Source organism: Megascapheus bottae, chromosome 28 (assembly GCF_031878675.1).
Source record: "Megascapheus bottae isolate mThoBot1 chromosome 28, mThoBot2.hap1, whole genome shotgun sequence".
NCBI lineage: Eukaryota > Metazoa > Chordata > Mammalia > Rodentia > Geomyidae > Megascapheus > Megascapheus bottae.
In genome coordinates, this window is record NC_143536.1 from 4,723,523 (window position 1) to 4,749,420 (window position 25,898).

Sequence of the window (25,898 nt, forward strand, 5' to 3'; positions counted from 1 at the left end):
CGGCAAGCTGATCCTGGTGTGCATGCCACATCATTGTCAGGGGCTGAACTGACGGCAGGACCCCCTGCCTGGCTTAGCCCCCGCCCCCGCCATCTTCCAAAGCCATACTGCCTCGGAGGGTGCATAGGAGGACGGACAGACACCAGAGTACAGTGTAAACTGGCACACTTCAAGCGTGGTGACCCTGCTGCTGGCCCAGCCAGTCCTGCCCAGGGTGCTCCCCAGCTGCTGGTGAGTTGGGAATACCAGAGGGCAGTCTAGGGTGGGCTTGGCTCTCAATCCACAGGAGCCACACGGAGCTGCAGGGGCCCGAGGGGCCACAGCTCAGCCCCTCCTCCTGTGCCCAAGAGCTTCTGACCAGCTCTTTCTGAGCAAAAGGGCTACCACCCTACAACATGGTCCACAGTGCTGGCACCATATTCCATGTGGGGACGGGAACCCCGGCGTCAGAAGTGCAGGGTGAGGATGTGGATGGGCAGTGGGGAGAGGTAGTGGGCATTGGTTGGCAGTCGTGGGCAGCAGCGGGCAGCCATGGGCAGCAGCAGTGCTCACTTACTCGTGCCGTGGACTTCCTCTCCCGTGAAGCGGATATTGAAGGCATAGGTAGGGTCGCCGCCACTGGCGAGCTTGACACAGAGCTGAGAGGAGGGCACAGACGCCAGCTGCCTGGCAGCCTGGCAGAAGTAGGAGTTTTCAGAAGCTCTGATTTCCCCTGTAGAGGAAGAGGAGGAGGGAGAGGAAAAGGAAGAAGAGGAGGAGGGGATGAGCACCTTCCAGCTTCACACAGCTTCCTGTCCTTCCACGCAGGCCTGGTGTCCTCCACTCCTCCGCCTCTGCTCTGCCCTCAGGAGGTCTTAAAAACTCTTGGCCTGGTGCCTTCTGCCTAGAACCACCTCCAAGATCTCCAAGGACCTGGTTCTTCATCTTCTAGAAGCTTCTGCTTACTTTCCCACCTGGCTTTTCCTGTCCTTTCTACCAGGCTTGTTACAGGCTGTGCCAGTTCCGGCCACCTCCCAGCAGCCCCTTCCCTGTCCCCGACGCCAGGCTGGGTGGCTCGCCTGGCACTACATGCCCTCTGGAGGATGTGGTGAGGGTAGGCAAGCAAGGCAAGCTATTTTGTGGCTCATGGCTTCTGCAGGCAGCTGTACCTCCCACAATCTCCAGTGGGTCCAGAGTGATCTCAGGAGCCGCATGGTCAGTTGTTCTCTGCACAGTGGCATTCAGCACCCGATTCATCACGGTCACCTTCGTATCATAAAAGATCAGCCCTGCAGGAAAGAAGGTGGGAGACGAGAAGGATGGGGCTGCCTCTCTGTCACCCTGGGGCCCAGTGGCCTCCAGCTGCCCCTCAGGGGTGCCTGCCTCATTTGTCAAGGCCACATCTGATGTCCAGCTCACAAACATGCAGGTAAGTGAGGTGCAAACAGAATATATCAAACCACATCAAAAAAAAAATCAAATTGGTCAGTCCTCTTGAACTCAGGGCCTGGGCACTGTCCTTGAGCTTTCTCAAGGTTAGCGCTCTACCTGAGCCAAAGGACTTGAACCCAGGCCTTCATGCCTTCATGCATGCTAGGTAAGCACTCTACCACTAGGACACACTCTCAGCCCCAAACCACCCATTTTTGATTGGACAAAAAAGAAAGAGAGAGAGAGAGAGAGAGGAGAGAGAGGAGAGAGAGAGAGAGAGAGAGAGAGAGAGAGAGAGAGAGAGAGAGAGAGAGAGAGAGAGAGAGAGAGAGAGAGAGAGGGAGAGAGGGAGGGAGGGAGGGAGGGAGGGAGGGAGGGAGGGAGGGAGGGAGGGAGAGAGAGAGAGAGAGAGAGAGAGAGGGAGGGAGGGAGGGAGGGAGGGAGGGAGAGAGAAAGAGTGTGAGTGTGTGTGTGTGTGTGTGTCTATGGGGGGGGGGGGAACGCGGTTAAATACTGGCACCAAGCTTTAACTTCCTACACTTGTAAATACTTTGTAACACCCAGTAGTTTTTCCAGAGCACGTGCTACTGTGTAATGACTGCTCACAGCACCCAGCTGATGTAGCTAGGGTAAAGGCTGCAGTGGTCACCCTAGGCGTCCAGGCACTGACCTTTGGCCTCTTTTAGCAGGGCAGCGATGCTGTGGGTGTACACAGGTGTCTGGCGGAGCTCCACCAGAGGCAGGAAGAAAGTCTCCAGTGTGGTGTTCAGCGATTGGAGCAGGGCGAAGCGCAGGCGCAGGCTCTCGATGGGCACGCCTGTGGGCAGTGGCAGGTCAGTCTGGGGTGCTAGAGATCCCTGCCTACAGGAGGCCTCGTCTCTAGGAAAGTGGGGGGGAGTGGTGGTCCACCCCTGGAAGTGGGCCTAGAGCTCCTCCCTTGTTCTTGGGAATCCAGAGAGGACATCAGTGGTGAGAAGCCCAAGCTAAGCTAGCAAAGAACAGAACAAAGGGCAAGGCCCTTGGCCTCGTAGGCTAGGCCAGGCCAGGGCTGCATGCTCAATTACTTTTGTTCTGAATTCAGGGCCTTGAGTGTGCTAGGTGCTGTTATACCCCCAGCTTTACATTGCTCTTCTAACTTTGATTTGGAATAATTGTCATCAGGTAGTTACCAGTGCAGTCCCGTGCGCCCTTCCCTTGGCTCCCAGATTGGCATCAGGACAACTCCTGGCCCATTTTTGCTTCCTCAGTGCCCCAGAGTGGAGGCCCTGTAGCTGGTGGTGGGCATGGCAGTGGGCTCTGCCTGGCTGACTCAGCAGGAGTGACACATCCCTGCAGGCATGTATCTTCCCTTCACTGCTCTGTGAGCAGCGCTGGACACGCCTGGCATGGAGTGAGCCTCATTGTGAACTCTTGCATCTGTCCCTGGGTCTAGTTGCAGTGAGCAGTCAGAAAACCACAGCCACAGCTTCAGCCTCCCGCTTTTGCCCTACAGGTGTATGGTAGGGGTTCTCAAGTGTTTCTGCGATCCACGTCTCCATGGCTTGGAGCCCTATAAACGTGTGCATTCTGGGGCACACCCTTAGTAGGCAGCAAGGAGTGGCAGCCCCAGGGGCCACATACTTGAGAGACAGGCCACCCTGGGGTCGGTGGCGTCTGTGGAGTCCAGATATACTTCATGGGGGTGGAGGCGCGCAGGTGTGATTGCAAGGTGGCGGCACAGTCGGTTGATGTACTGCACCAGGGCCACGTCCATCTCCAGGGTCCACTTCCTCGAGGCCTTCTGCGCATGTCGGACATCAATGCAGGCACATCTAGGGTAGAGAAGGGGAGAAGGATTACTGCTGTGGCACAGTCCACAGGGCGATGCTGGAGACCTTCTTCACATTCAGAAAAGGCCTCGCCTTCCAGGATGCGTGGGGAGGTATGCACGAAGCAAGCTTTTGGCAAAACCAAGATACACATGGCACAAGGCCCCAATACAGCCCTGTGCAGGGTGCTGGCTGCTGGCACCACGGACTTGATTATTCCCTGCCCAGCAACCACCTAAGAGCAGCAACACACAGTCAAGGTATGCTTGTGAAGGCTGAGTTATTACAGCAACCGCAGATGAGAATGGGAATGACCAGCGAAGGGACAAAGCATACATCACGGAGGAGTGCCGGGATCCACGGAGTGGTGGCTTGGAAACATGAGAATAAGGAAGATGTGAAAAATGTAAAGAGCAGTTTCCAGAGCATCATGTCTTGTCTGGATCCTCTTCAATGGACTCAAGTATCTAAGTATCTGCCCCCCCAAAATGCCAGGAAAGGTTCTCTCTCTTTCCCTCTCCCTTTCCCCCTCCCTCTCTCTCTCCCTCCCTCCCCCCTTCCCCCCACCCTCCTTCTTTCTTTCTTGGCAGTCCTGGGGCTTGAACTCAGGACCTAAGCACTATCCTTGTGCTTTTCTCAAGGCTAGAGTCATACCACTTAAGCCACAGTACCACTTCTGGCTTTTTCTGTGTATGTGGTACTGAGGAATTGAACCCAGGTCTTCATGTAAGCTAGGTGAGCACTCTACCACTAGGCCATACTCCCAGCCCAGGAAACGTGTTCTGAGCATTGCATGCTAATACCTCTGGCTGCACACACTCTGCTTGTTTGGGCCAATAGATACTGCATGAGGGCTTTAGTAGTGTCTATCTCCTTCCACAAACACTAAGCTACTAACTCAAGAATGGCAGATGGCCACAGACAGCAGGGGACAGGTTCAGTGAGGGGGCTCTAGGGTCCTTGGCTCTGCCACAGAAATACTATGCTGTTCTGTTATGGCAGCCTGACCAACTAGCACAGCTCCTACCTCGTGATTTGGAGAAAAGAATGGGGTCTGTTTGTAAAAGTTCTTAGCAATGATAAGTTAGGCTGAGCTCTGGAGGCATGCTGAACAGGCAGGGTGTGCCGGCTCCAGTGTGCCTTCGTCCACACTGCTGGCTGCTGACAACATCTTGTTTTCCTCTTGAGTGGTATTAGAGATTGAATTCAAGTTCTTACACTTGTAAGGCAGGTGCTCTACCCCTAGAATCACGCTTCTAGCCCTCTTTTATCCCAACAGGGACTTCCATGTTTGCCTGGGCCACACTCCTACTTATGCTTCTTGTGTCATGCTGCCAGTGTCCTGTGTCAGTGTGCACCTGGGGTCTGGCCCAAGGCACGTGCAACTATTAGTTCAGACGGGGTCTTGGGAACTTTTTTGTGCTGTTATGTGACCTTAAATGAGGATCATGCACTCTTACTTGACTTTTTTCTATTCATGGCTAGCACTCTACCACTTGAACCATACATCTGGTTCCGCTTTTTGATGATTGGAGATAGATTCTCTGGTCTCTCTTGGCCTTAGGTCTCCTGAGTAGCTAGGATTATGGGTGTCCAGCTGAGAACTGAGGGCCATCTCTTACCTGTCAAAGTGCAGGTCATAGCCGCAGGAGAGAATCGCCCTCCAGACACTTCGGATGTCCTGCTTGGCTCGGTCAATAACGAATTTGTGGAACCCTTCCAAAGTCAGGTATTTCTCCTCGGGGACTGGTGGAAGAGGGTGCTGGTTCAGCAACATGAAGGAAGCACAGAGCCCATGCCTCCCAGCATGCTCTTGTCCATGGCTGGACCCGCCGGACCCTGTTCACAGCTGGTCCCCCTGCCCCAGGCTGGTCCCAAGCAAGACAGAGTAATTTTTTCTGACACTGCCCGTGGCCCTGGGAGACTGACCTCTACACCTGGCCAAGGGAAGTGCCTTCTAGAGAAAAGCTGTTTTTAGTCACCACCATCTGTTCTCCACCTTAGTTTCCTTCCCTAAGCTGATGGATATCACAGGTGGCAGCCTGGCATGCCTGGCATGGCCTATAATGCTTCCTAGTGACTGCCCAGAGTAATACCTGGGAGCCCAGGGAGCAGGGTCAGTGTGGGGCAGACCCAGCCAGTAGGTACGTGTGCATCTGGCTCACTCACCTTCCTGTTTCCTGGTGGGTGACTTCTCTGGGTCCTTCTCGTCGGGCTTGCTCTTTTCCGGTGACTTTGGCTTTACAGTTGGCTTCTTCTCACTTAAGGCAGTCCTGCTGTGGATGGACAGTGCATGAGACCCCACCTCCTCCCAGCAGGGGCTTCACGCCCTGCATGCTCAATTCACAGACTTTGCAGGTTCAACACGGCTCACGGTTCACAAGGGGCTGTGTGAAGACTGACTACCTTCCATGCAAGACAAGTTATTGAACAAATTACAAAGACAAATCAAGGCCATGAGATGTGAAAAATAGTCAATGGGAAAAAACGTTCACAAAATCTGTTCTTTTTTATGCATATGCTTGACCTGGGGCTTGAACTCAGGGCCTGGGTACTGTCCCTGAACATTCGTGCTCAAGGCACAAGAGATTTGAAACTCAATTCTGTGCATTGCTGACATAGTACCATGTGCTCTTTGCTTGCCCGGGCAGGGCGTCAGGGGACCACAGGCCCAGGCCCCCCACCCTGCCCGCTGTGCCAGGAGGGTGGGCGGCACCTGACGCTGTTGAGCACGGCCTTGTCCTTGGTGGGCGGCTTGCTGGCGGGCCGCTTGGTGCTCACCACCTTCACAGGGTGTTGCTCCTTGCCTGCCTTGCTGTACTTGCTCTTGTCCACCTTGGGCTTTGGCACGCCGTATTTCCTCAGGATCTGCAGGGCACAGAGGTAGGGAAGGGCTCTCCACCTGCTCTGAGGACCCCAAGGCCCAGCACGGGCAGGGGGGCAGGGTCTACCTGTGTGAGCTGGTCCTCCAGCACCTTCTTTGGAGGTCGGACATTGGTGAAGAAGAGGTGGAGGAGGTTGCCGGGGGTCTGTGAATTGATCTGCTCTTTGCTAAGATAGATGTCTGACACTCTGATGGGCTTTGCTGGTGTCAGGCTCAGCGTCTGCTCCGAATGGGCACAGCTCTTAAATATTTCCGTCAGGACCTCTCTGGCCCCAGGCACCAGCTTTTCACCTGTTCCGGGACAGTTCTGCTGTGACCATCTAAATCAGCACGTGCCAGCAAGCATGCAGCTTACTTCTCACAAACCATCCCTGCAGCTGGATGTGATGATCAGACACTTCCTCCGGCCTCACGCCTCCAGTCCATGGTCCCCTGCACCAGTCCCTATGGGGCTGCGTGGAGCAGCCGCAGCCTCGGGCTCTCTTACCCATGAGGAATCAACATCCTTGTGTGAATTGCTGGGCTCTAGGGCTCCTTTTATGACCATCTGCCTATCATAACTTAAGCAGCATGAATGGGCTGGGGGATACCAGCTTTGGAGACACCAGCAACCTTTGCAGGCATTTTAGAAGGCCTCTCCCTTGGCCAGGAGTTTGGTCTAGTGGTAGAGTGCTTGCCTAGCATGCATGAAGACCCAGGTTTGATTCCTTGGTACCACATATACACACAAAAGAAGCCGGAAGTGGTGCTGAGGCTCAAGTAAGTGGTGGAGCTCTAGCCTTGAAAAAGCCCAAAGACAGTGCTCAGGCCCTGAGTTCAAGGCCCAGGACTGACAAAAAAAAAATAAGAAAAAATGATGCCTAGAAGGCCTCTCCCACAGCCAGTGAGTTACTTGTTTCCTCTGCTGGAGGAAAGTGAAGGGTGGTCTGGTACCCTGGCCTCCCCCATACAATGTGCTTGAGGAAAATAGATGGGCATGAATATTGCCACTCCAACTTTTCTATAACCCCGGAACCGCTCCACAAGGGGTCCATGACCATTAAAGCACACAGCCCACCTTTGATGGACTTGTCATTGAAGTAGTCTTCCAGGCCTGGACTCCCCTGAGTGTCAAACAGACTCTGGTTCACCACGGACACTGTAAGAATCTCTTCTGTGGACATTTCCATCAGTTCATCTTCTCCATCCAAACTTGATAAACCAATCAGATCGTTATTATTAAACAGACTTGCTCGGATTTTCTCAATTTTGGCCCGGGATCGAATCTGTGTGGAGAGAGAAGGGTCTGGACTGGATGCAGGGCTGCCCATCCCTGCACAAGCATCCTCTATGGTCTCTCCCACATCACTCCTCCCCTCCACCTTCCCTCCCCCAGAGCCTGTCCCTGTGGAGTGTGGCCACCGCTCACCAGGCAGCAGCCTTCCTGAGACTCTCCTAGGAGTGAACAATGGTCACTTTTATTAAATCCTGGCCAGGCCCGGGACTATGCTCTGCACAGGCCAGGGAGGCCCCAAAAAGGAGGCCAGAGGATGGGAAGAGGTAATTCTGAGTGCTGCCAGGAAAAAGCAACACAAGGGTTTTGTTTGTGGTTTTTGCTAGTACCACAGTTTGAACTCTCGGACCTTAAACTTGCTCAGCTTGCTTACTCAGCTGGTGTTCTACCATCAGCCCAGCTTTTTGCTGGTTACTTTGGAAATGGAGTCTAATGGACTGGTTGGTTTTTTTTTTTTTTTTGCTTAAGCTTGCCTGGAACCATGATTCTTTAGATCTAGCCTCCTGGATAGCTAGGATTAATTACAACACTAATTGCCAGCACTCAGCTGCAATGCAAGTTCTTGACTGAGGTCTCACACTTACTATATTAATATTATTTGCTGTGGATGAAAGCCAAGAACCATTTATTGATTGATTGATGACTGATTGTTTATCTTGGGGCTTGAACTCAGGGCCTAGGCACAGGCTCTGAACCTCTTAGTGCTCAGGCTAGTGCTTTACCACTTGAGCCACAATGCCATCTCCACCTTTTTCTGAGTACTTTATTGGAGATAGAGCTTCACAGACTTTCCTGTCCAGGCTGGCTTTGAACCAGAAACCAAGTGCTTGTTGAGTATATGCTCCACCATTGAGGTCCTCCAAGATACAGCTTTTACTGGTGATCTAACTCTGCTATGCCTAGATGTGGAGAAGCAGGTGTTGTCTTAAGTGGGGTGGAGGGGGGCACTGCAAGCAGTGTCTATCTTCTCTCTGCTCAGGGAAGACACAAAGGGCCACGAGGCCTCTGAAAGCACACCTAAGCCTGGGGCCCCCATACTTAGCCTCTCAGCAATGAACTGCAGTCGCCTGTGATGCTACACTGACAATAGCTCCTGGACACGTGCCCTCTGGCAGAATCAGGTTCTGACAGCTGCCGTGGCCCTGGCTCTTCCCACTCCCCTCACCGGCCATGCTCTTGGAGGCAATTCAGGGTTCCCAAAGTTCAGGGAGCAACACCGGAGGAGGCTGAGAGCTATTACCTCCACAACAGCAAAGCCCTTGATGGGGCGTGCAGTGAGGGGCTGAGGGTCCAGGGAGGTCACTGTGTACATGGAGCCCACATCTGACCCGGAGGCCACCTCTGCGTTGTCCAGGGGCTCCCCCAGGCTGCCCAGGCTGCCCAGGCTGCCTGTGCTGCACAGAGAAATGTCCAGGCTCTCCTGACTAGACACTACATGGGGCTCCAACAGGCCAGGTGGGACAGGCAGCTCGAAGCCTGGGGGCAGAGGGTCCACCGACAGGTCACTGACAGCCTGTGAGACGCCCTGGGAGCTGCACATGGAGGCCTGGCTGGTGGAGGCAGAGGCACTGATGCTCATGGCAGGGGCTAGGCTGCTGGACGTGCTCCCTTCCAAGCTGTCTGCACTGGGGAAGCCCAGCGTCTTCTCGGGCTCGGCTTTGCTGTCACTGCCCTCGGCCTTGTCTTTGGGCTTCTTGGGGTCGGCGTCCTGCAGCGGGATGTAGATTTCGTCTTTGAAGACACCGCCGTGGGCATTGCAGGCCTTGCGGATGGCTCCTCGGACCACGGCCTCCTCCAGGTGGGTGGGGATGCCAGAGATGACCAGCAGGCGGCTGTGGGCAGTGGGACCTACCAGGGCCTGGCAGGCATCGGCAATGGCATCGCTCGTCACGCCGAGGCCCTGAGGGTCCTTCCTGGTGAGGTGGCGGAGGATGAGGAGCAGAGTGAGGGCGCGGTGGAACCACAGCATGTCCTCTGGCTTGCTGCCTCCGATGCTGATCACTGTGCTATCCGAGTCCCCGCTGCGGGATGACTGGCGCTTCCCAGAGGACGAGGCCTTCTCCCGCTTCATCTTCACTTTCTTCCTCTTGGACAGGAGGCTGGGGCTCTGGGGGGTTTGTCCCGGGGAGGACGAGGATGATGAGGAAGAGTCACTGAGGTTCGGGGCGGTTGATGAGGTCATGCCACTGGCGGTGACACTCATGTTGGCGGGCAGGGTCACTTCGGCCACAGCCAGGCAGCCCTCCATGAGTGCATGGAAGTACGTGGAGAATCTGCCCTGCTCGCCTGTGATCACCGTCCCAGAGCCACCACATGTGCCACCCGAGACCCAGCCCTGGGTCTCCTCGTCATACAGCTTGTGCAGCTCCGACTGCAAGGCCATGAGCATGGCCAGGCAGGGATTGAGCTGGAGGGCGATGGAGGAAGACAGGCCAGCAGGGTGCTTCCGCTGCTCCAGGCTATGGATTGTGCGTAGCAGCTCTGCCAGGAGGTGAAAGACCAGCTCCTTCACACATGCCGCCATGTCTGTGGTCCACAGGAAGTTTCCTGGGCAGACAACATAGGAATAGCAATTACTCCGCAGTGTCGAGGACCAGCGAGAGGAGGGAAGAAAGGCCTGGGTACAAGCTGCCCACTGGCTTGGCTCCTCCTACTTCTAGAGCTCTGACCACCACATCTTCCTATGGCCCAGGCCTTCTGGCTCCCATGTGCTGCAGGGAGATTACTAGAACAATACTTCTCAAAGGGCAGGACAATTGCCCAGCAACCCCAAAACACATAGAAAAATCATCCCTTCTTGGTGACATTGTCTAAAAAGAAATGTACTTATTACCTGATTTCTACAACTGTAACCCCTCTGCATATCACCTTTAGAACAACAATTTTAAAAATTTTTAAAATTATTCCTTCTTTAAACTGGCTGTTGGAGCTGGAGGCATGGCTCACTTAAGGGCAAATAATCCGCCTGGCAAGCCCAAGATCCTGAGTTCAAACTACAGTACCGCTGGAGCCTGTCCTTTTAGTCCTCACTTGGTCCACAAGGGAGCCTTTAACTCAGCTGGTGTGTTGCCCAGGTGCAGAGTGCTTGTCTAGCATGTGTGAGGCTCCAGTTCTGGAAGTCTAGCTTTTCTTGAGATCAAGTAACAATTCTGGTACCAGCCATGTGGTAAGGAACCACCAGAGATCAGCAGCTGCCTGAAAGGGCACAGCTTCCTCCATTTTCCTATTTTGCACAGCCTGACTCTGGAGGTAACGAGGTTCTAATCCATCTTCAGCCTTTCCCCAACTATTCCCGCTGTGATTCTACCACGACGTGTTGCTGCATCTGCTTTAATGCAGCAAGTCGATTCATCTATTAACCCATCTTAGTGGCAGTGTTTCATTTATCAATATAAAGGGCATGTCATTAAAGTCTAGTATTTCCTTAGAACGGCTTGGAGGTAAATCTGCATGTAGTTTGCATATGTGAAGTTTACAACCGGGAGCAGGAGCTGGGCAGCAAGTACAACCTGTGTGTGCCATACTGTTGACCTTCCCACCACACTTCACCCCTGGGACTCTGAGTGGCCACGTGGGTCATGGCTTGGGGATCCGGTGTCCCTACTTCCCTGGCAGGCTGGGCCTCACCGAGAAGCTCCACCACGTGCAGGAGGACAGAAGTGGGGATGGCATCAGGCTCGTCTTCAGACCTCCCTTCTCCTTCCTCTGGTTTCCAGGACAGTAGCTGCTCGGCAAAGGCCATGGCCAGCGGGAACTCCAGAGGCAGGGAATGTAATACCAGCACAGCTCCAGGAGGTGGGGACACTCCTACAAGGGTCCAGGAGGAAAGGGCATGGTTGGCAGCACCAGAGTCAGGCAAGCTTGAACAAAGGACCTGCCAGGTGCGTAGGAAGAATCGGGGGCAGACATCAACTCTCATCAGCTCAAGGTGGGAGGAAGTGTGAGTCCCGCAGGCACAGTGACAGAATCAGGAATGGGAACCAAGATGGGCTACGTCTCCCATTCTATGATACTAGCTGGTATACTGGGCCATATATGGTAGTAGCTGCCTGTAGTCACTAGGGAGGCTGAGATAGGAGGATCTTGAATTTGAATCTACCCTGGCTACACAGTAACAGCCTATCTCAAAAAAAAAAGCCAGTGCGGTGGCTCACACCTGTAATCTTAGCTACTCAAGAGAATGAGACTTGAGGATCAAGGTTCAAAGCCAGCCCAGGCACAAAAGAACCTGACACTCTGATCTCCAATTAACCTCTGGAAAACAGGAAGTGAGGCTTGGCTCAAGAATAGGGTGGTAGCCTTGGGCTGAAGAGCTCAGGGACAAGTCCAGGCCGAGTTCAAGCCCCAAGACCCACAAAAAAAACACCGCCCCCCCCCAAAAAAAAACCCTGCAAAAACCACAAAAAACAAAGCAAAGGAAATGATCTTATATCCCGCAGAATGAATTCAGAGAACCTCTTAGGGTGGTATTGAACTAATCATTCCTACAGGCTGGAGGAATGACTCGATTGCTAGAGCACCAGCCAATGAGCAAAAAGAGCAAGAGTGTCAGAGTGTCTGAATTCAAGTCAGTATTTTTTGGTTGGGACTTAGAGAAAACAAACAAACAAATAAACAAAACATTAACCTGAGTTCAAACCAAAGCACCTTCAGAATAAATAAAATGAAAATAATCATTCCTTTTGTATGGCTGAAATCACATTACGACTATTAAAACTATCTGGGTGCCGGTGGCTCACGTCTATAATCCTACCAACCTAGAATGGTTGAGACCCGAAGATTGAGATTCAAAGCCAGCAAAGTGCGGAAAGTATGCGAGACTCTTTTTTCTTTCTTTGTTGCCAATCATGGGACTTGAACTCAGGGCCTAGGCACTGTTTCTGAGCTCTCTTTTTGCTCTACTACTTTGAGCCACAGTACCATTTCCAGCTTTCTGGTGGTTAGCTGGAGATAAGAGTTTCACAAACTTTCTTGCCCTGTCTGGCTTTGATCCTCAGCTCTCAGCCTCCTGAGTAGCTAGGATTGTAGGTGTGAGCCACCAGGCCTGGCAAGTCTGTAAGATTTGTATTTATTTATTCATTCATTTAGTTAGTTAGTTTTGGTGCAAGTCCTGGGCTTGAGCTCAGGGCCTGAGCACTGTCCTTGGACTTTCTCAAGGCTAGAGCTCTACCACTTGAGCCTCAGCATCACTTCCGGCTTTTATCTATGGATGTGGTACCAAGGAATTGAACCCAGGTCTTCTTGCATGCTAGGCAAGAACTCTACCACTAGGCCACACTCCCGGCCCAAGTCTGTAAGACTCTTATCCCTAATTAACCAGCAAAAAGCTGGAAGTGGATGTCTGACTTCCACTTGACTTCAAGCAAGTGGTAGAGTGCCAGAAATGAGTGGAAAAGCTAAGAGACAGTGTGAGGCCTTGAATTCAAGTCCTAGGACCAGCACAGAGAACCTAACAACATGTACCACTGTCCAGACAGTCCTGTTTTTCACTGACTGCAACTGGGACACAGCAAGGCACTCTATCCCTCACGTATGACTACAGAAGGCAGTGGCCATGGCAGTGGCTGTTGGCCTCACAGGAGCTGAGGGGAACTCACCCAGTTTGATGTGGACCCTGTTTGTGGACAGGACCACAGAAGGGTACTGGTCAGCAGTGGGTGGAGGTGCCAGTCCTGTATTGGCTGGGGATGCATCCCGAGGGTAGCAGGCAGCCTCGATGAGGTTCAGCTGGCCTGTCCGCTTGACTTTGTGGCCGAGCCCGTACACGAGCACTCGAGCCCATGGCGCCTTGTACAGAGAGGAGCTGACAGAGAGGGCTGCCGGTTAAGACAGACTCGGCCATGCAAGCCAGGAGGGGAGCTGGACATATGTGAGCTCTGCCTCCATGTAGAAGGCAGCTCTTCACGAGGGGAAACGTGGGAAGAACCCTAAATGACGGTGAAAGATCAAGACCTTGCCAGAGCTTTTCCAAGGTCCCTCATGGAATCCCTTTGCTCTTCTCCCCTGCCGTGCTTTTGAGAGGGGGCAACTTACTCTTTGCGGAATCCAGACTGACTTTCTTTGCAAGACACCACCACAAAAGCGGCTCCAGGGAAATTAACGTCCATGTTGACCTTGGACTCAGAAATTGGGAACTCCTCAGAGGGGAACTGCTCTGGTGCTTTCTGTGAAGAGACACTTAGTAAGGGCAGTGTGACAGACCCAGGAGGCAAAGCTATCAGCCAAGGCACACATTATGACAGACCCAAATGGACACAGAGGCCCTCAGGGATGAAGAAAGCCCCCCAAGAGATGATGCAGCAAAAGAGCTGCCGAGAACAGGCAATCCAAGTGGTGAGGCCAGGGCAGGAGGAGGGCAAGCGCTGGTAGACCTGCACCTGCAGGAAGGCGCAGATCTGCTTGCTAAGTTCCAGAAGGCTGTCCTCGCCCTGCTGCAAGGTGCGGGTGATGGCCACGTGCAGCCATGCTCTCATGGTCTGGGAGCTGCCCTGGTAGAAGAGGTCGGTGGCGGAGCAGTTCTGCGAGTGGATGCAGTGCTGCAGAGACTGTGCCAAGAGGATGGAGCTGGAGCTGATGGTGCCATCTGCAGATGGGAAAGAAAATGGACATGCCTCTAACCGCTATCCACAAAGACTTGGCTGGACGGTAGGCTGGAATGGATGGTACATCATGTCTTGGGTGACAGCCATGACCTACAAGGTCGATGGGGAAGGGGTGGGGGACACGGGATTCAGGGGGCCAGTGGTGGCAAAACTGTTGCCTATAGAAAGCTGCTTGTCAGATGACAGCAACACCCCTGGGACTGAGAGGTCTCTGGACTTGACCTATTCAGCTGGGGCCGCACCCAGAAATTATAACCTGAGTTTATGAAGGAAAGTACTCGGTCAGCATAGCAAGGCCTTTCCCACAGGTATCCAGGGCCTCTAAGCCCTTATGGTAGCTGGTGGATGCTGGGGTTACACTGGGCCAGTGGGAGTGTGGCCATGGACGCCAAGGCTACAAGCTGGAAGGCAGCTGCTCCCATTTCCCCATCTACGCCCCCTCCTTGGTGCAGGGATACCAAGGGGAGCTGGTAGAGGCTGAGGCATCAAGCAGTCAAGGGGTCTCCAGGCTCCTCATGGCATTTGCAGGGGCACACAAAGAGTCCTTGACCCCAGGAGTCCAGCGTAGCAAGACACATGAGCTTTGCCTGAGGCCTGTGCTTTGCAGGGCCCAGCAGCAGGCCTAGGGCTTCAAGCAGCACTCGCTGTTCTGAACCTGCTACTGGGGAAGCTCAGTGAGAACTCGTAGATCACTAAGTGAACAGTGATGAGATGGCCAAGACCATCTAGGTTCTCACCGGGGAGGGGAGGAGCGAGGAGCTGATCGGACAGCAGCTGCAGGTGCTCCAGCGTGATGTCCTGCACGGTGGGGATGTGGAAGAGGCGGGTGAAGGAGTGTGGCAGCTTGGGGGCGAAGATGCTGAGCAGGGCCACTCGGCAGTACAACTTGGCCAGCGAGGCCTCGCACCGCAGCAGCTCTCTGTGGGGGAGAGGATGGGAGGGAGGATGGCACCACCATGCTGTGCTGCTCCAGCCCTCACCCCTGCACTGAGCAGGCTCAGGGACTGATGGGAGTTCATGTTCTGCACCTCAGCTATCACTTGTTTCTTAAACAAAAGCCCCATTAGTCATGTTTGGTGTCCACCAGCTCAAGAGCACCAAGGGAAAAAGCAGTAAACATGCATGTCTCACAAATGCTCAGCTCTCTGAACAGCATTACTTTTTTATCTTCAATTTTTATTTTGCCAGTCCTCAGGACTGAACTCAGGGTCTGAGCACTGTCCTTGGACTTTCTCAAGGCTACAGCTCTACCATTTGAACCACAGCACCACTTCTGGTTTTTTCTATGTATATGGTACCAAGGAATTGAACCTGGGTCTCTGAGCATGCTAGGCAAGCACTCTACCACTGGACCAAACTCTAGCTTAGCATTATTATTATTTATTATCATTTTTCTCTTTTTTTTGGGGGGGGGTCATGGGGCTTGAACTCGGCCTGGTCACTGTCCCTGAGCTCTTCAGCTCAAGGCTACTGCCCTACCCCTGTGCCTGGGCATTGTCCCTGAAATCTTCAGCTCAAGGCTACTACCCTACCCTTGAGCCAAGCCCCACTTCCCATTTTCTAGAGGCTAACCAGAGATAAGAAGTCCTTTTTGCCTGGGTTGGCTCTGAACCTTGATCCTCAGATCTCATTCTCCTGAGTAGCTAGCATTACAGGCATGGGCCACCTTACTCAGATGTCCCTGAGCCTTTCTGCCTAAGGCTTAGTTCTTTACAACTTGAGCCACACCTCCACTTCCTTTCTTTCTTTCTTTTTTCTAGTTTATTGAAGATAAAGGTCTTCAGACTTTCCTGCCCAGGATGGCTTAGAATTGCATTCTTCAGATCCCAGTCTCCTGAGTAAGTAGAATTACAATGTGCCACTTGAACTCAGGCCCAGGGTACTATCCCTGAGCCTCTTTGTACTCCAATAAAGCACTCCACCATTTGAGCCACAGTATCATTTTAGCTTTTTCTGAGTAGTTTATTGGAAATAAGAGTCTCACAGACTCTCCTGTCTTGGCTGGCTTTGACCCATGGTCCTCAGATCTCAGCTTCCTAAGTAGCTATAGGCGTGAGTCCTGGTACCTAACTTAGTAGCTTTTTTTTTTTTTTTTTTTTTTTTTTTGCCAGTCTTGGGCTTGAGCTCAGGGCCTGAGCACTGTCCTTGGACTTTCTCAAGGCTAGAGCTCTACCACTTGAGCCCCTGTACCACTTTCTATGTATGTGGTACTGAGGAAGCACTCTACCAGTAGGCTAAACTCCCGGCCCCAAGTAGCATTATTTTATTTTCATTTTTGTGCCAGTTCCGAATCTGGGCACTGCCTCTGAGCTTTTTTGTTCAAGGTTAGCATGAGCCACTACACCACTTCCAACTTTTTCTGTGTATGTGGTACTAAGGATTCAAACCTAGGGATTCATGCATGCTAGACAAGCACTCTGCCACTTAGCTACATTCCCAGCCCAGTAGTGTAATTTTTAAGACTCAGATTCCCATCAGCTTAGTGGTACACACATATAGCAGAACTTTACTCAGCAAGTGTTAGAAGAAACACCATGTGGGGAAGGAGGTGACTGTCACTGGAGATCTGCGGGACAAGGAGGTTGGAACACTGTGATGCTGCCCTGTGCACATCAAGCAGTACACACAGGTCCCATGGTATACACAGGCCACACACAGTTTGGGGGTATGGGACCCAGGAGAGAGAAAGGACCAAGTTTACCTGTGAATTTGAAGGTTGGTGTTGTCCAGTGTGACTAGCCCATTGGTGGCAGTCCTTCGGTAGCCTGCTGGTGGTCTTTCCAACATATCAATGGGGTACCAGTATCGCACCAGCACCCCTTCACTCCGGAGGTACGTTTCTACCTGCACCAATTCATTTACCTGTAACAGGAATGATCATGTCTTCTCATTTATCTCAGCATCAATTCTGTTTTCCAAGTTTACACACATTTATACACACACACACTCCTGCCTTTTAATAATGCAATTATAATTTGTACCTACTTTCAACTTCACAGAGGAAATTAGTGAACTGAAAAGAAGTCATGATACTTTGAGTGTTTTGGTGCTCACACGTGCTATGCTTGTGCTCTACTACCAAGCTACATGGGTAGCTCTACAGTTTCAAAATACACATTGCAGGGGCCGGGAGTTTGGCCTAGTGGCAGAGTGCTTGTCTTGCATGCACAAAGACCCAAGTTCGATTCCTCAGTACCACATACATAGTAAAAAGCTGGAAGTGGTGTTGTGGTTCAAGTGGTAGAGCTCTAGCCTTGAGAAAAGTCCAAGGACAGTGCTCAGGCCCTGACTTTAAGCCCCCCGACTGGCAAAAAAATAAAAATAAAATAAAAAAGAAATAATACACATTGCAAGTGTGTGTGTGTGTGTGTGTAAATAAACTGGAGTCTGGACCTCAGTAAACACAAAAGGGTAATGCGTCTGTGGCTGTTCACTTACTGAGTCCACATCCAGGACGACACCATGAAGACCAAAGGTTTTCAGCATCCCTCGGATGGCAAACTTTGGCAGGGCAGTTCCAACAGCACTGCTAGCTACATTATTGCTGTCTGGAGAGCGGGTTACTACCGTGAGACCTGGGGGGAAGAAGTTCCTTCACGAGGGGTGCCAAACCACTTGGAGACCCCTGTCGAAGGGTCTGAAACAATGGAGCCTTTGATAGCACACTCAGTCTCCTTACAACTTCCAAAGAACACAGCTCAGCAGGGAAGGTCATAAAACAAAATACACAGTTCACAAGTACAAAGACAAATAAGTCACTTAGAAATGGGAAAAAGGCTGGGCACTTGTGGCTACAGCCTGTAATCCTAGCTACTCAGAAGTCTGAGAGCTAGTATGTCAATTTTTCTTATCTCCAATTAATCACAGAACAAAAAAGCTAGAAGTGGCACTGTGGCTTATGTGGTAGAATGCTAGCCTTGAGCAAAAGGAGCCCAGGGACAGCGCCTAGGACCACAGTTCAAGTCCGGAATCAACAAAAGGAAACAAACAAGCATACAGCATATATATAAAATGCAATTAGTTAGCCATAAAAATAATAGAGTAGGGCCAAGAGTTTGGCCTAGTGGTAGATACTTGCCTAGCATGCAGGATAACCCAGGTTTGATTCCTTAGTATAACATACATAGAAAAGCCACAAGTGCTGCTGTGGCTCTAGTGATAGAGCGCTAGCCTTGAGGAAAGCTCAAGGACAGTGCTCAGGTCCCGAGTTCAAGCCCCACGACTGAAAAAAAAAAAAAAAGAATAGACTAACATGGGCAGCAGTGGCTCACACCTGTAGTAGCTACTAAGGAGGCCGAGATCTGAAGATCGTGGTTCAAAGCCAGGCCGGGCATGAAAAGTCCATGAAACTCTTATCTCCAATTAACCACCAGAAAACTGTAAGTGGCACTGTGGTTCAAGTAGCAGAGTACTTGCCTTGAGCTGAAGAGCTCAGAGGCAGCTCCCAGTCCCAGAGTCAAGCCTCACAACCAACAAAAAAAAAAACAAAACAAAAATAGAGTAAGCCAGCATAAGCCAGCACTGGTGATTCACACCTATAATCCTAGCTACTCAGGAGGCTGAGATCTGAGGATCAAGGTTCAAAGCCAGCCTGGTCATATAAATCCTTGCGACTCCTACTCCCAAATAACCAGCTAGCCACCTACAGCCAGAGGTGGAATTGTAGCTCAAGCACCAGCTGAAAGAGTGAAGGACAAGCACAATGCCCTGAGTTCAAAAGCACAATGCCCTGAGTTCAAGTCCCTAGACTGGTACAAAAAAAAAAGAAAGAAAGAAAGAAAAGAAAAACGAATTCCCAAAAGCCTAATGGGTCATGATCGTGTGGCTTATTGGCTCAGAAGTCCAGAGTGAGCTGGAAACCTGTGGGCACATGGAGTGAGTGCAAGCTTTGTCTTCTTCCTCACACTTCCTGACCTGCCTCATCTGCTTGTGCCAAAGGAGTGATCGGTGAGCACTGGGTGTAGGAGAGACCACCAGAGACCAAACCCCTTCTTATGCCCTACCAGGATGCTTAAGGGGCCCCCATGGGAGGACCTGGAGGAGGGGGAATCATTCAGAGGGGGAGATCATCCTTGGAGCGAAAGCCACTGCTTGGCTCCTGCTTGGGAAAATGCACTCCCTCTCTTCATGGGCAATTTCACAGGTAAAGGACAAGGACACAAAAGCAGAACCTTTTCGAACTTTGTCAATTGTGAACTTGTTTGCTTCATCTTTAATGTCCTCAATGGTAGGAAGATAGAGGTCTCTTGGGATGCCGCCATTCTCCTCATAGAGAAACTCGACTGTCTGCCGGGCGATATCCACCATGCCTAGAAATAGAAGAAACTGGTTAACACCAGAGACTCAGGCTTCACAGCAACGTGCTGTTGTGTCTGCACGAGGCAAGTACACAACCTCTTAGGGAAAGGGCTTATACAGTTCGTGCCTGGTTTAAATTAGTATATTCATGACTTGTTCCTGCATCTCCCTACAGGAACACACACTACGTCAGCCTACAGTAACCAAACCATGGAGTAAAGTGCTATTAACACTTAGTTCTTACTCTCCAAATTTCTGTACTGTTCATTTTTACTATAATAAACACATATGTCTGACTTATGAGAGGCAGACAGCCTCAATGTCAACTTCAACCTATCTCTGCAATGTGCTGTGTTTTGATTGATGGACATAGGGTCTCGCTTTGTGGCCCAGGTTGGCCTCAAACTTCTGATCTTTTTGCCTCGGTCCCAGTGCCAAGATTACAGGGTGAAATACCACACCCAACTGCTCTGTTCTCTCAAAGATGGTATTATTAAGTTTGAGGGCAAAAATGGGCACTAATATGCTAGGCACTGATGGCACATGCCTGTAATCCTAGCTACTCAGAAGGCTGAGATCTGAGGATTACAGTTCAAAGCCAGCTTGGGCAGAAAAGTCTGTGAGTGTCTTTATCACCAATTAACCACCAGAGAACTGAAAGTGGTGCGGTGGTTCAAAGTGGTAGAGCCCTAGCCTTGAGCAAAAAAGTTCCAGACAGTACCTAGGCCTTGAGTTCAAGGCCTACTACTGGGGAAAAAAAGGCAGTTAACAGTCCAAGTACATAAACATTCAACTAATATAACTACCTAGTTAAAGAAAGCATTGTGAGAAGCACAGTGAGGGGGGGCTCTATGTCTCCCCTACCAGGGATGCCTTAGACCTCACAGTACTTAGCAAGTTGTGGGCAAAAGAACAGCCTTGACAGCAAGCTGTTCGTAAGCACACTACATCCAGCACCCACAGGCATTAAAGTGGAAAGACATGGGTATGGTTTGAATGCTTAAACAAAGAGCCGTCAGCCAGGGTAAGCAAGAAACTAGCCTGACACCAGCAGATTATGGAAAATAATCTTTGCAACATTTCCAAAAGAGAGAGGCCAAAGAAGGAAATTAATACTCTGCTATCATCTAAGCAGGAGTCAGGGAATGTGGAGGGGGCGCCACTTGAAACCCTGTAGAGCACATGGTGGCTTCATTTACCTCCTGGGGGCCCTGGTGAGAAGAGGCAGGTCTGCCTATTGCCTGTTCTGAGGAGGGCCTCTGTCACCGCTCTGCCAGCACTCCTGGGCACTGAGGGCTATGCTCGTGTAACGCTCACCATGTACCAGCCTACTCTCAGGAGCTTTTCTAGACCAACAAATTGATTTGCCACATGTACATGCAGTGGGCACTACAAATGACTCCCCTGAAGGAGGAGGAAGCCCTAGCTCCCTTAAGGGCCAGATGGCGTCCATGGCAACCCTTCCAGCTGAACCAGCTGCCTAACCCTTGGTGGAAGGCAAAAGACCCAGCGCACTGTCACAGGCACACCATATAAGGAACACCTTTCTCACAGACATCCACCCTGACCCTCCAGCTTCACTGTGTCTCCTTGGGAGAACAAAGAGCCCAGACCTAGTTGTAGAGCACCCTTGATCTGGTCCAGGCCTGATTTCCGCTCTGCTTCATTGCGGAAACGTCTTCGGATGGTGGGGAAAACCTTGGTCTCCCATGCTTTCACCAGCAGGGCGTAGTGATCCTCCTGCAAGAGGAGGAGACTCATGAGTCCAGGGGAAGCCCCTCACACAGCAGCACACCCTCCCCAAGCAGCTCTCAGTGGGCCTGGAACCTACACAGGGCCAGCCATGGAAACCCTGCTCCAAACACGCCCTCCAGATGCCAGGAGGGACAGTGTGGCTGGGCAAGCTCTTCCTGGTCCTCACAGCATTTGGGATTTCTTGCTGAGTAACTAGTCCTTCATTTCTCAGTACTTGGACCTCTACTGCGCAGCAGAGCTCAGCCAACACGGTTACTGACAGGTGACTTCCCAGGCCCAAGAATGAGCTGAAAGTGTCCCGCTGACCTTGACTTCACGTCAGAACCAGACCCCATGCCTGTCCTGTCACCAGGAGCTGAGTGAGAGCTGTCCAGGCCTGGCTATACCCCTGGGTCTCACCTGTGGGATGTCATCATCGTCATCGTCATCACTCTCATCATCGGCAATGGGGGGTGGATGAGGGTCTGGGCCAGAGGTGATGAAATTCTCATAGCTGAGCTCAACTTTATAGTGACAGGAGGTGTCACTGTCATACTCTGTAACAAAGCACGTCAAGAACAAATTCCAAGCAAGAGCTGGAGAAATGAGCAACCTCTCATCTGATGCAAACTACATTCTCTCAGAATTTACATGCTAGAAACCAGAGTCCTAGTACTGTGAGGCATTTCAAAGCACACAATACCAAGTATCTGATTACCCTGAAGACTGACATCACCTTTTATACCTTTTATATATGACTCATTCATATCAGAGAAGATTTGGAGAGTTCTTTATCATGAAAAAGCATCATAGTTCTATAGTTTGCAAACCCGTATTCTATAGGCCAACTCGGGCTTCCAGATAGTTTTAGTTTAGTGAATATTCAGGAACTTCCAAAATCAGGAAAGAATTTAGTGTTCACTCATGAACTTGCTAATTTTTTTTTTTTTTTTTGTCAGTCTTGGGACTTTAACTCTGGGCCTGGACATTGACCCTGAGCTCTTCAGCTCAAGGCTACTAACCCATCTCTTGAGCTACAGCTCCACTTCCAGTTTTCTGGTGGTTAACTGGAGATAAGAGACTCACTGATTTTCATTTCTGGGCTGTCTTTGAACCATGATCCTTAGATCTCAACCTCCTGAGTAGCTGGGATTACAGGCGTGAGCCATCGTGCTAGGCTGTACTCACTAAATTTTACAAGTGACATTCTAATATTCTTTGATGACTTTAGCTTTAAAATATTTTAATATTTTTTAATCTTTTTGATGGTGTCACTGGGATTGAATTCAGGGTCTGGCATTTACTAGGCAAGTGCTCAAGCAATACAGGCACATCACCAGTCCTAAAATACTTTTAAAAAAGCAGAGCACTGGTGGCTCACATCTGTAATCCTAGCTACTCAGGAGGCCGAGATCTAAGAATGGCGGTTCAGTGCCAGTCTGGGCAGGAAAGTTCATGTGACTCTTATCTCCAATAAATTATACTAAAACAGCGGGAAGTGGAGTTGTGATTCAAGTAGTACAGTGTTAACCTTCAGCAAAAGAAGCTCAGCGACAGCACCCAGGTCCTGAGTTCAAGCAAGGACCAGTAAAAAAAAGAAAACTTAAAAAAAAAAAGTGTCACCTACAGTTTGGGATTTTAGTTGTCCATTCAATTATGGTGGCACAACCTAGCAGACTTCCTGCAAAGGGGTTCACTTTTACTTTGCCCTTCTCCTATGCCTGGTTCTTCACCATGGCTTGTCATCCCATCATTATGGGGCACCCAAGTCTGCAGCCTCTGATGTGAGGAGGTGGCTAGGCACCCCCTCTTCCCTAAGCTGTGGGGCCCTGCTGCAGGGAGGGTGGCTTACGTTGTTGAGCGGTAGCCACAGCAGCAATCCGGCATGGTGGCCCATGAGTGCCTGGATCTGATGCTATACTGGTGCCAGCATCGTTGTCACTGTCAGATGCCATGGCAAAGGGCAGGGCCTCAAAGTTGGCGCTGATCTCTTCTGCCAGGTCAGTGCATAGGTCGGCGGCATTGCGATGGGCCTGCCCTTCTGCATAAGCAAAAGGTCGGGAGCCAAAGTTGGCTCGAGTTTTGGTGTTCTAGAAAAGGGATAAAATAGGAGATTAAATGACCTACTTACTCATTTTTAACACTCCAAGTGTACTTCATTAGGCATTAAATCAGGACTAAGTACATCAGTGATAGTATGTCTGCCTAGCAAGCTTGAAGCCCTAAGTTCAAACCCCCAAAACAAAAGCAAAAACATGTAGTCAGAGCACCCCAGGAAAAGCAGGCATGAAGGACAGGTATGACTGCATCCTAACTTACCCTCAGTCTTTTCAGTACTCAGTCTACCCATTTCTCTCTTTGGAGACAAATCTAACTATGTGGCTCAGGCTGGTTTGAACTCATAATCTTCCTGCCACCACCTCCCCAGTGATGGGATTCAGGTAAGTGCCACTGGACCACCCAACAGTAATCTTGTCTGTCTGACTCAGAATGAGATGAAAGAGAGTCAGACATGACATAGGCCAGGTCCTATAGACCCTGTAGGTCATTAGAAACTTTTTACTGCATGTGATATAGGCTGCAATGGAAAGCCTCACACATGCCAGGCAAGCACTCAGCCCCTGAGCCACATGTATTTGAAGATGGGCACATGAGTGTAGTCTGGATGCTAAGCATATTTATGTTGGGGCTCCACGGAAAACAATAGGAGCCCAGGAGGCTGGAATGGGAACGCTGGACTCCTTCATGTTTTGAAGGGACCCAAGAGGGCCACATTCCTAACATTCTGGACCAAGCAGAGAACATGGATGCTACCTGCTGTTCAGGACAGAGCAGTGACCAGTCCGAGGCTGTGGGGTTGATGTAAAGGAACCTACTTGCTCAGGCTGTCACTCTGGTTCACACAACAGCATCTTCTTTCCCTTAATGAGGAAGAATATGTTCTACTCTCCCTGTAAGGAAACTTGCCTTCTTCTGAATGTGAACCACAGGCCACATCCCACCCGAGACATCCTCAAGGTATGGTGAGAGGCGCTGCCCGCAGTATGTGAAGTACACCCGGCCTTTGGCTGGCTGTCCTGGAGGAGGCGGGGTCCCTTCGGTCCTCTCCCAGCCGATTCCTGCCACATCACCTAAGGCAGAGAACATTTTGTAGACCATTGAGAAATCTCGCTGTGTGAGTGTGTGAACAAAAGTAGAAGGGTCTACATTAACCAGATAGACACAAAGGGTAGGGGCGTGAACTAGGGGACAGCTCTGACATGAGTTTGGTTTTCACTGGAAGACAAGTTGCTCAATATATCTACCTCCAACCCACACAGACCCATGCCTGGGGCCGAGAAGTCACTCACCGGGAGACAGAGTAACATCTAGGCGGACACTCTTCCACTGTAGCAGGCTGGAGCCATTGTAGTGCACAGCCCGGCCATTGCTGGGAAGGAAAGAAGCAGGTCAGAGACAAGACTCATCTGTCCCCGAGGCGAGTGAAAGGAGGTCAAGGGAGGCTTCAGCCCTTCCCAAATGCAAATATATCCCCATACTTGAGGAGAAAAGTTTTGGGAGAACCCCTCTAGCATCCCAAGGCTCATGGCTGTACCCAGACCGCCTTCGTAGAGCAAAGGCAATAGAAGAAGGCAAGCAGAGTGGCTGGGAAGGACCTGTGCCAGCACTCATCGGAGGAAAACAGTCCACTCCAGCCCTCAGCCTTGCTGGAAGACCCACCTTGGCCCTGACTGGAGGAATGATCCTGTTCCTTACCACAGGGACCCACTCTCCTTTATAAAAGACTACAAGCATTGGCAGCCACTTACTTGTGGAACAGGCAAGTGCCCACTGGATTGGTCCACGCCCCATCTCGTTTCTCTGCCTCTGTAGCAAAGCCAAAGGAAACGATTGGTCCGGTGTCGTCATCAGTGTCTCCATAGGAAACAATTTCAATTTCCCAGTAAAAGGATGGGGCCTGAAGAGACACCAGCACAGGCGACAGTCAGAGGGCTTGGCCAGGGCCCTGCCACCTGCTTCTCCTTTCATAATTGAAGCAGAAGAGCCCATAAAGACTAGCGTGGGCACTCACCTGCACTGGCAGAGGCGAGGTGGCATAGATGAAAGTGCCCCGAGGCAGACCTCCCCCGGCACTGGGGTCTGCTAGGAAGGTGACAGAGGTCAGGTGGGACGAGAACATGCAGGCTCGCACTGGGGGGAACACTCTCGAGGGGCTCCAGGTAATCTCTCGGGGCTGAAGGAGGGAGAGGAAAGGGAAAGCCTTATTCAGTACCACTGCATGCACAAAGCTATCTTCTCCAAGAGAAAAATAATTTCTATCACTTCCAGCTTTTTGGTGGTTAATTGGAGATAAGAGTAGTATAGACTTTTCTGTCCAGGCTGGCTTTGAATAGCAATCCTCAGATCCTGGGTGGCGAGGACTAAAGAAGTGAGCCACTGGCATCTGGCTTCTTTCCTTCCTTCCTTCCTATCTCTCTCTTCCTTACATGCTTCTTTCCTTTAGCAGTCCTCGGGATTGAACACAATGCCTTGTGCTTCCTGGGCAAGTACTCTAGTACTTGAGCTATGTGCCAAGCCCTCTATCATCATTATAGAGACTGTCTGCTGCCTAGCATCCTTTGTAAGTCGCTGTGGTAACTCACCTGTCTGCGGTCAGCCTGCAGAGGAGGTGGTGGGGGTCGAGCACAGTCTCGGTACAGCATCCTCAGCCGCTCGCATTGGACCTCTATAACTGCAAGCCGCTCTCCTGTGGAGGGGCATCGGTCTATGAAACACTGCTCCCCGCCCCCAAGAGGACACCTCGCTCTCCGAGCAGTACCTCCACAATAAGAATCACATAAAGATATCCTAGAAATCCTTACAGAAGAGCACACACCCTGGGCCCACCC

The 25,898-nt window shown here is 51.2% G+C and overlaps 1 protein-coding gene across 4 annotated transcripts in view; it reads right to left on the reverse strand.

Annotated features, from left to right (window-relative positions):
• The window catches only part of Hectd4 (HECT domain E3 ubiquitin protein ligase 4), a 117,156-nt gene that overhangs the window by 4,694 nt on the left and 86,564 nt on the right, over positions 1–25,898 (reverse strand). For all 4 annotated transcript variants that reach the window (XM_090320122.1, XM_090320120.1, XM_090320121.1 and 1 more), the window contains 26 exons: positions 25,653–25,756; positions 25,082–25,243; positions 24,819–24,967; positions 24,360–24,439; positions 23,977–24,140; positions 22,862–23,099; positions 21,430–21,566; positions 20,889–21,015; positions 19,149–19,286; positions 17,416–17,552; positions 16,679–16,839; positions 14,715–14,896; positions 13,753–13,958; positions 13,409–13,539; positions 12,973–13,178; positions 11,003–11,182; positions 8,616–9,922; positions 7,160–7,367; positions 6,170–6,393; positions 5,935–6,086; positions 5,388–5,494; positions 4,841–4,964; positions 3,031–3,221; positions 2,081–2,227; positions 1,149–1,268; positions 557–712 (listed from right to left, as the gene is read on the reverse strand). In XM_090320122.1, coding sequence (XP_090176248.1) covers positions 557–712; positions 1,149–1,268; positions 2,081–2,227; positions 3,031–3,221; positions 4,841–4,964; positions 5,388–5,494; positions 5,935–6,086; positions 6,170–6,393; positions 7,160–7,367; positions 8,616–9,922; positions 11,003–11,182; positions 12,973–13,178; positions 13,409–13,539; positions 13,753–13,958; positions 14,715–14,896; positions 16,679–16,839; positions 17,416–17,552; positions 19,149–19,286; positions 20,889–21,015; positions 21,430–21,566; positions 22,862–23,099; positions 23,977–24,140; positions 24,360–24,439; positions 24,819–24,967; positions 25,082–25,243; positions 25,653–25,756 — 5,238 coding nt within the window. The remainder of the gene's footprint in view (positions 1–556; positions 713–1,148; positions 1,269–2,080; positions 2,228–3,030; positions 3,222–4,840; positions 4,965–5,387; positions 5,495–5,934; positions 6,087–6,169; positions 6,394–7,159; positions 7,368–8,615; positions 9,923–11,002; positions 11,183–12,972; positions 13,179–13,408; positions 13,540–13,752; positions 13,959–14,714; positions 14,897–16,678; positions 16,840–17,415; positions 17,553–19,148; positions 19,287–20,888; positions 21,016–21,429; positions 21,567–22,861; positions 23,100–23,976; positions 24,141–24,359; positions 24,440–24,818; positions 24,968–25,081; positions 25,244–25,652; positions 25,757–25,898) is intronic.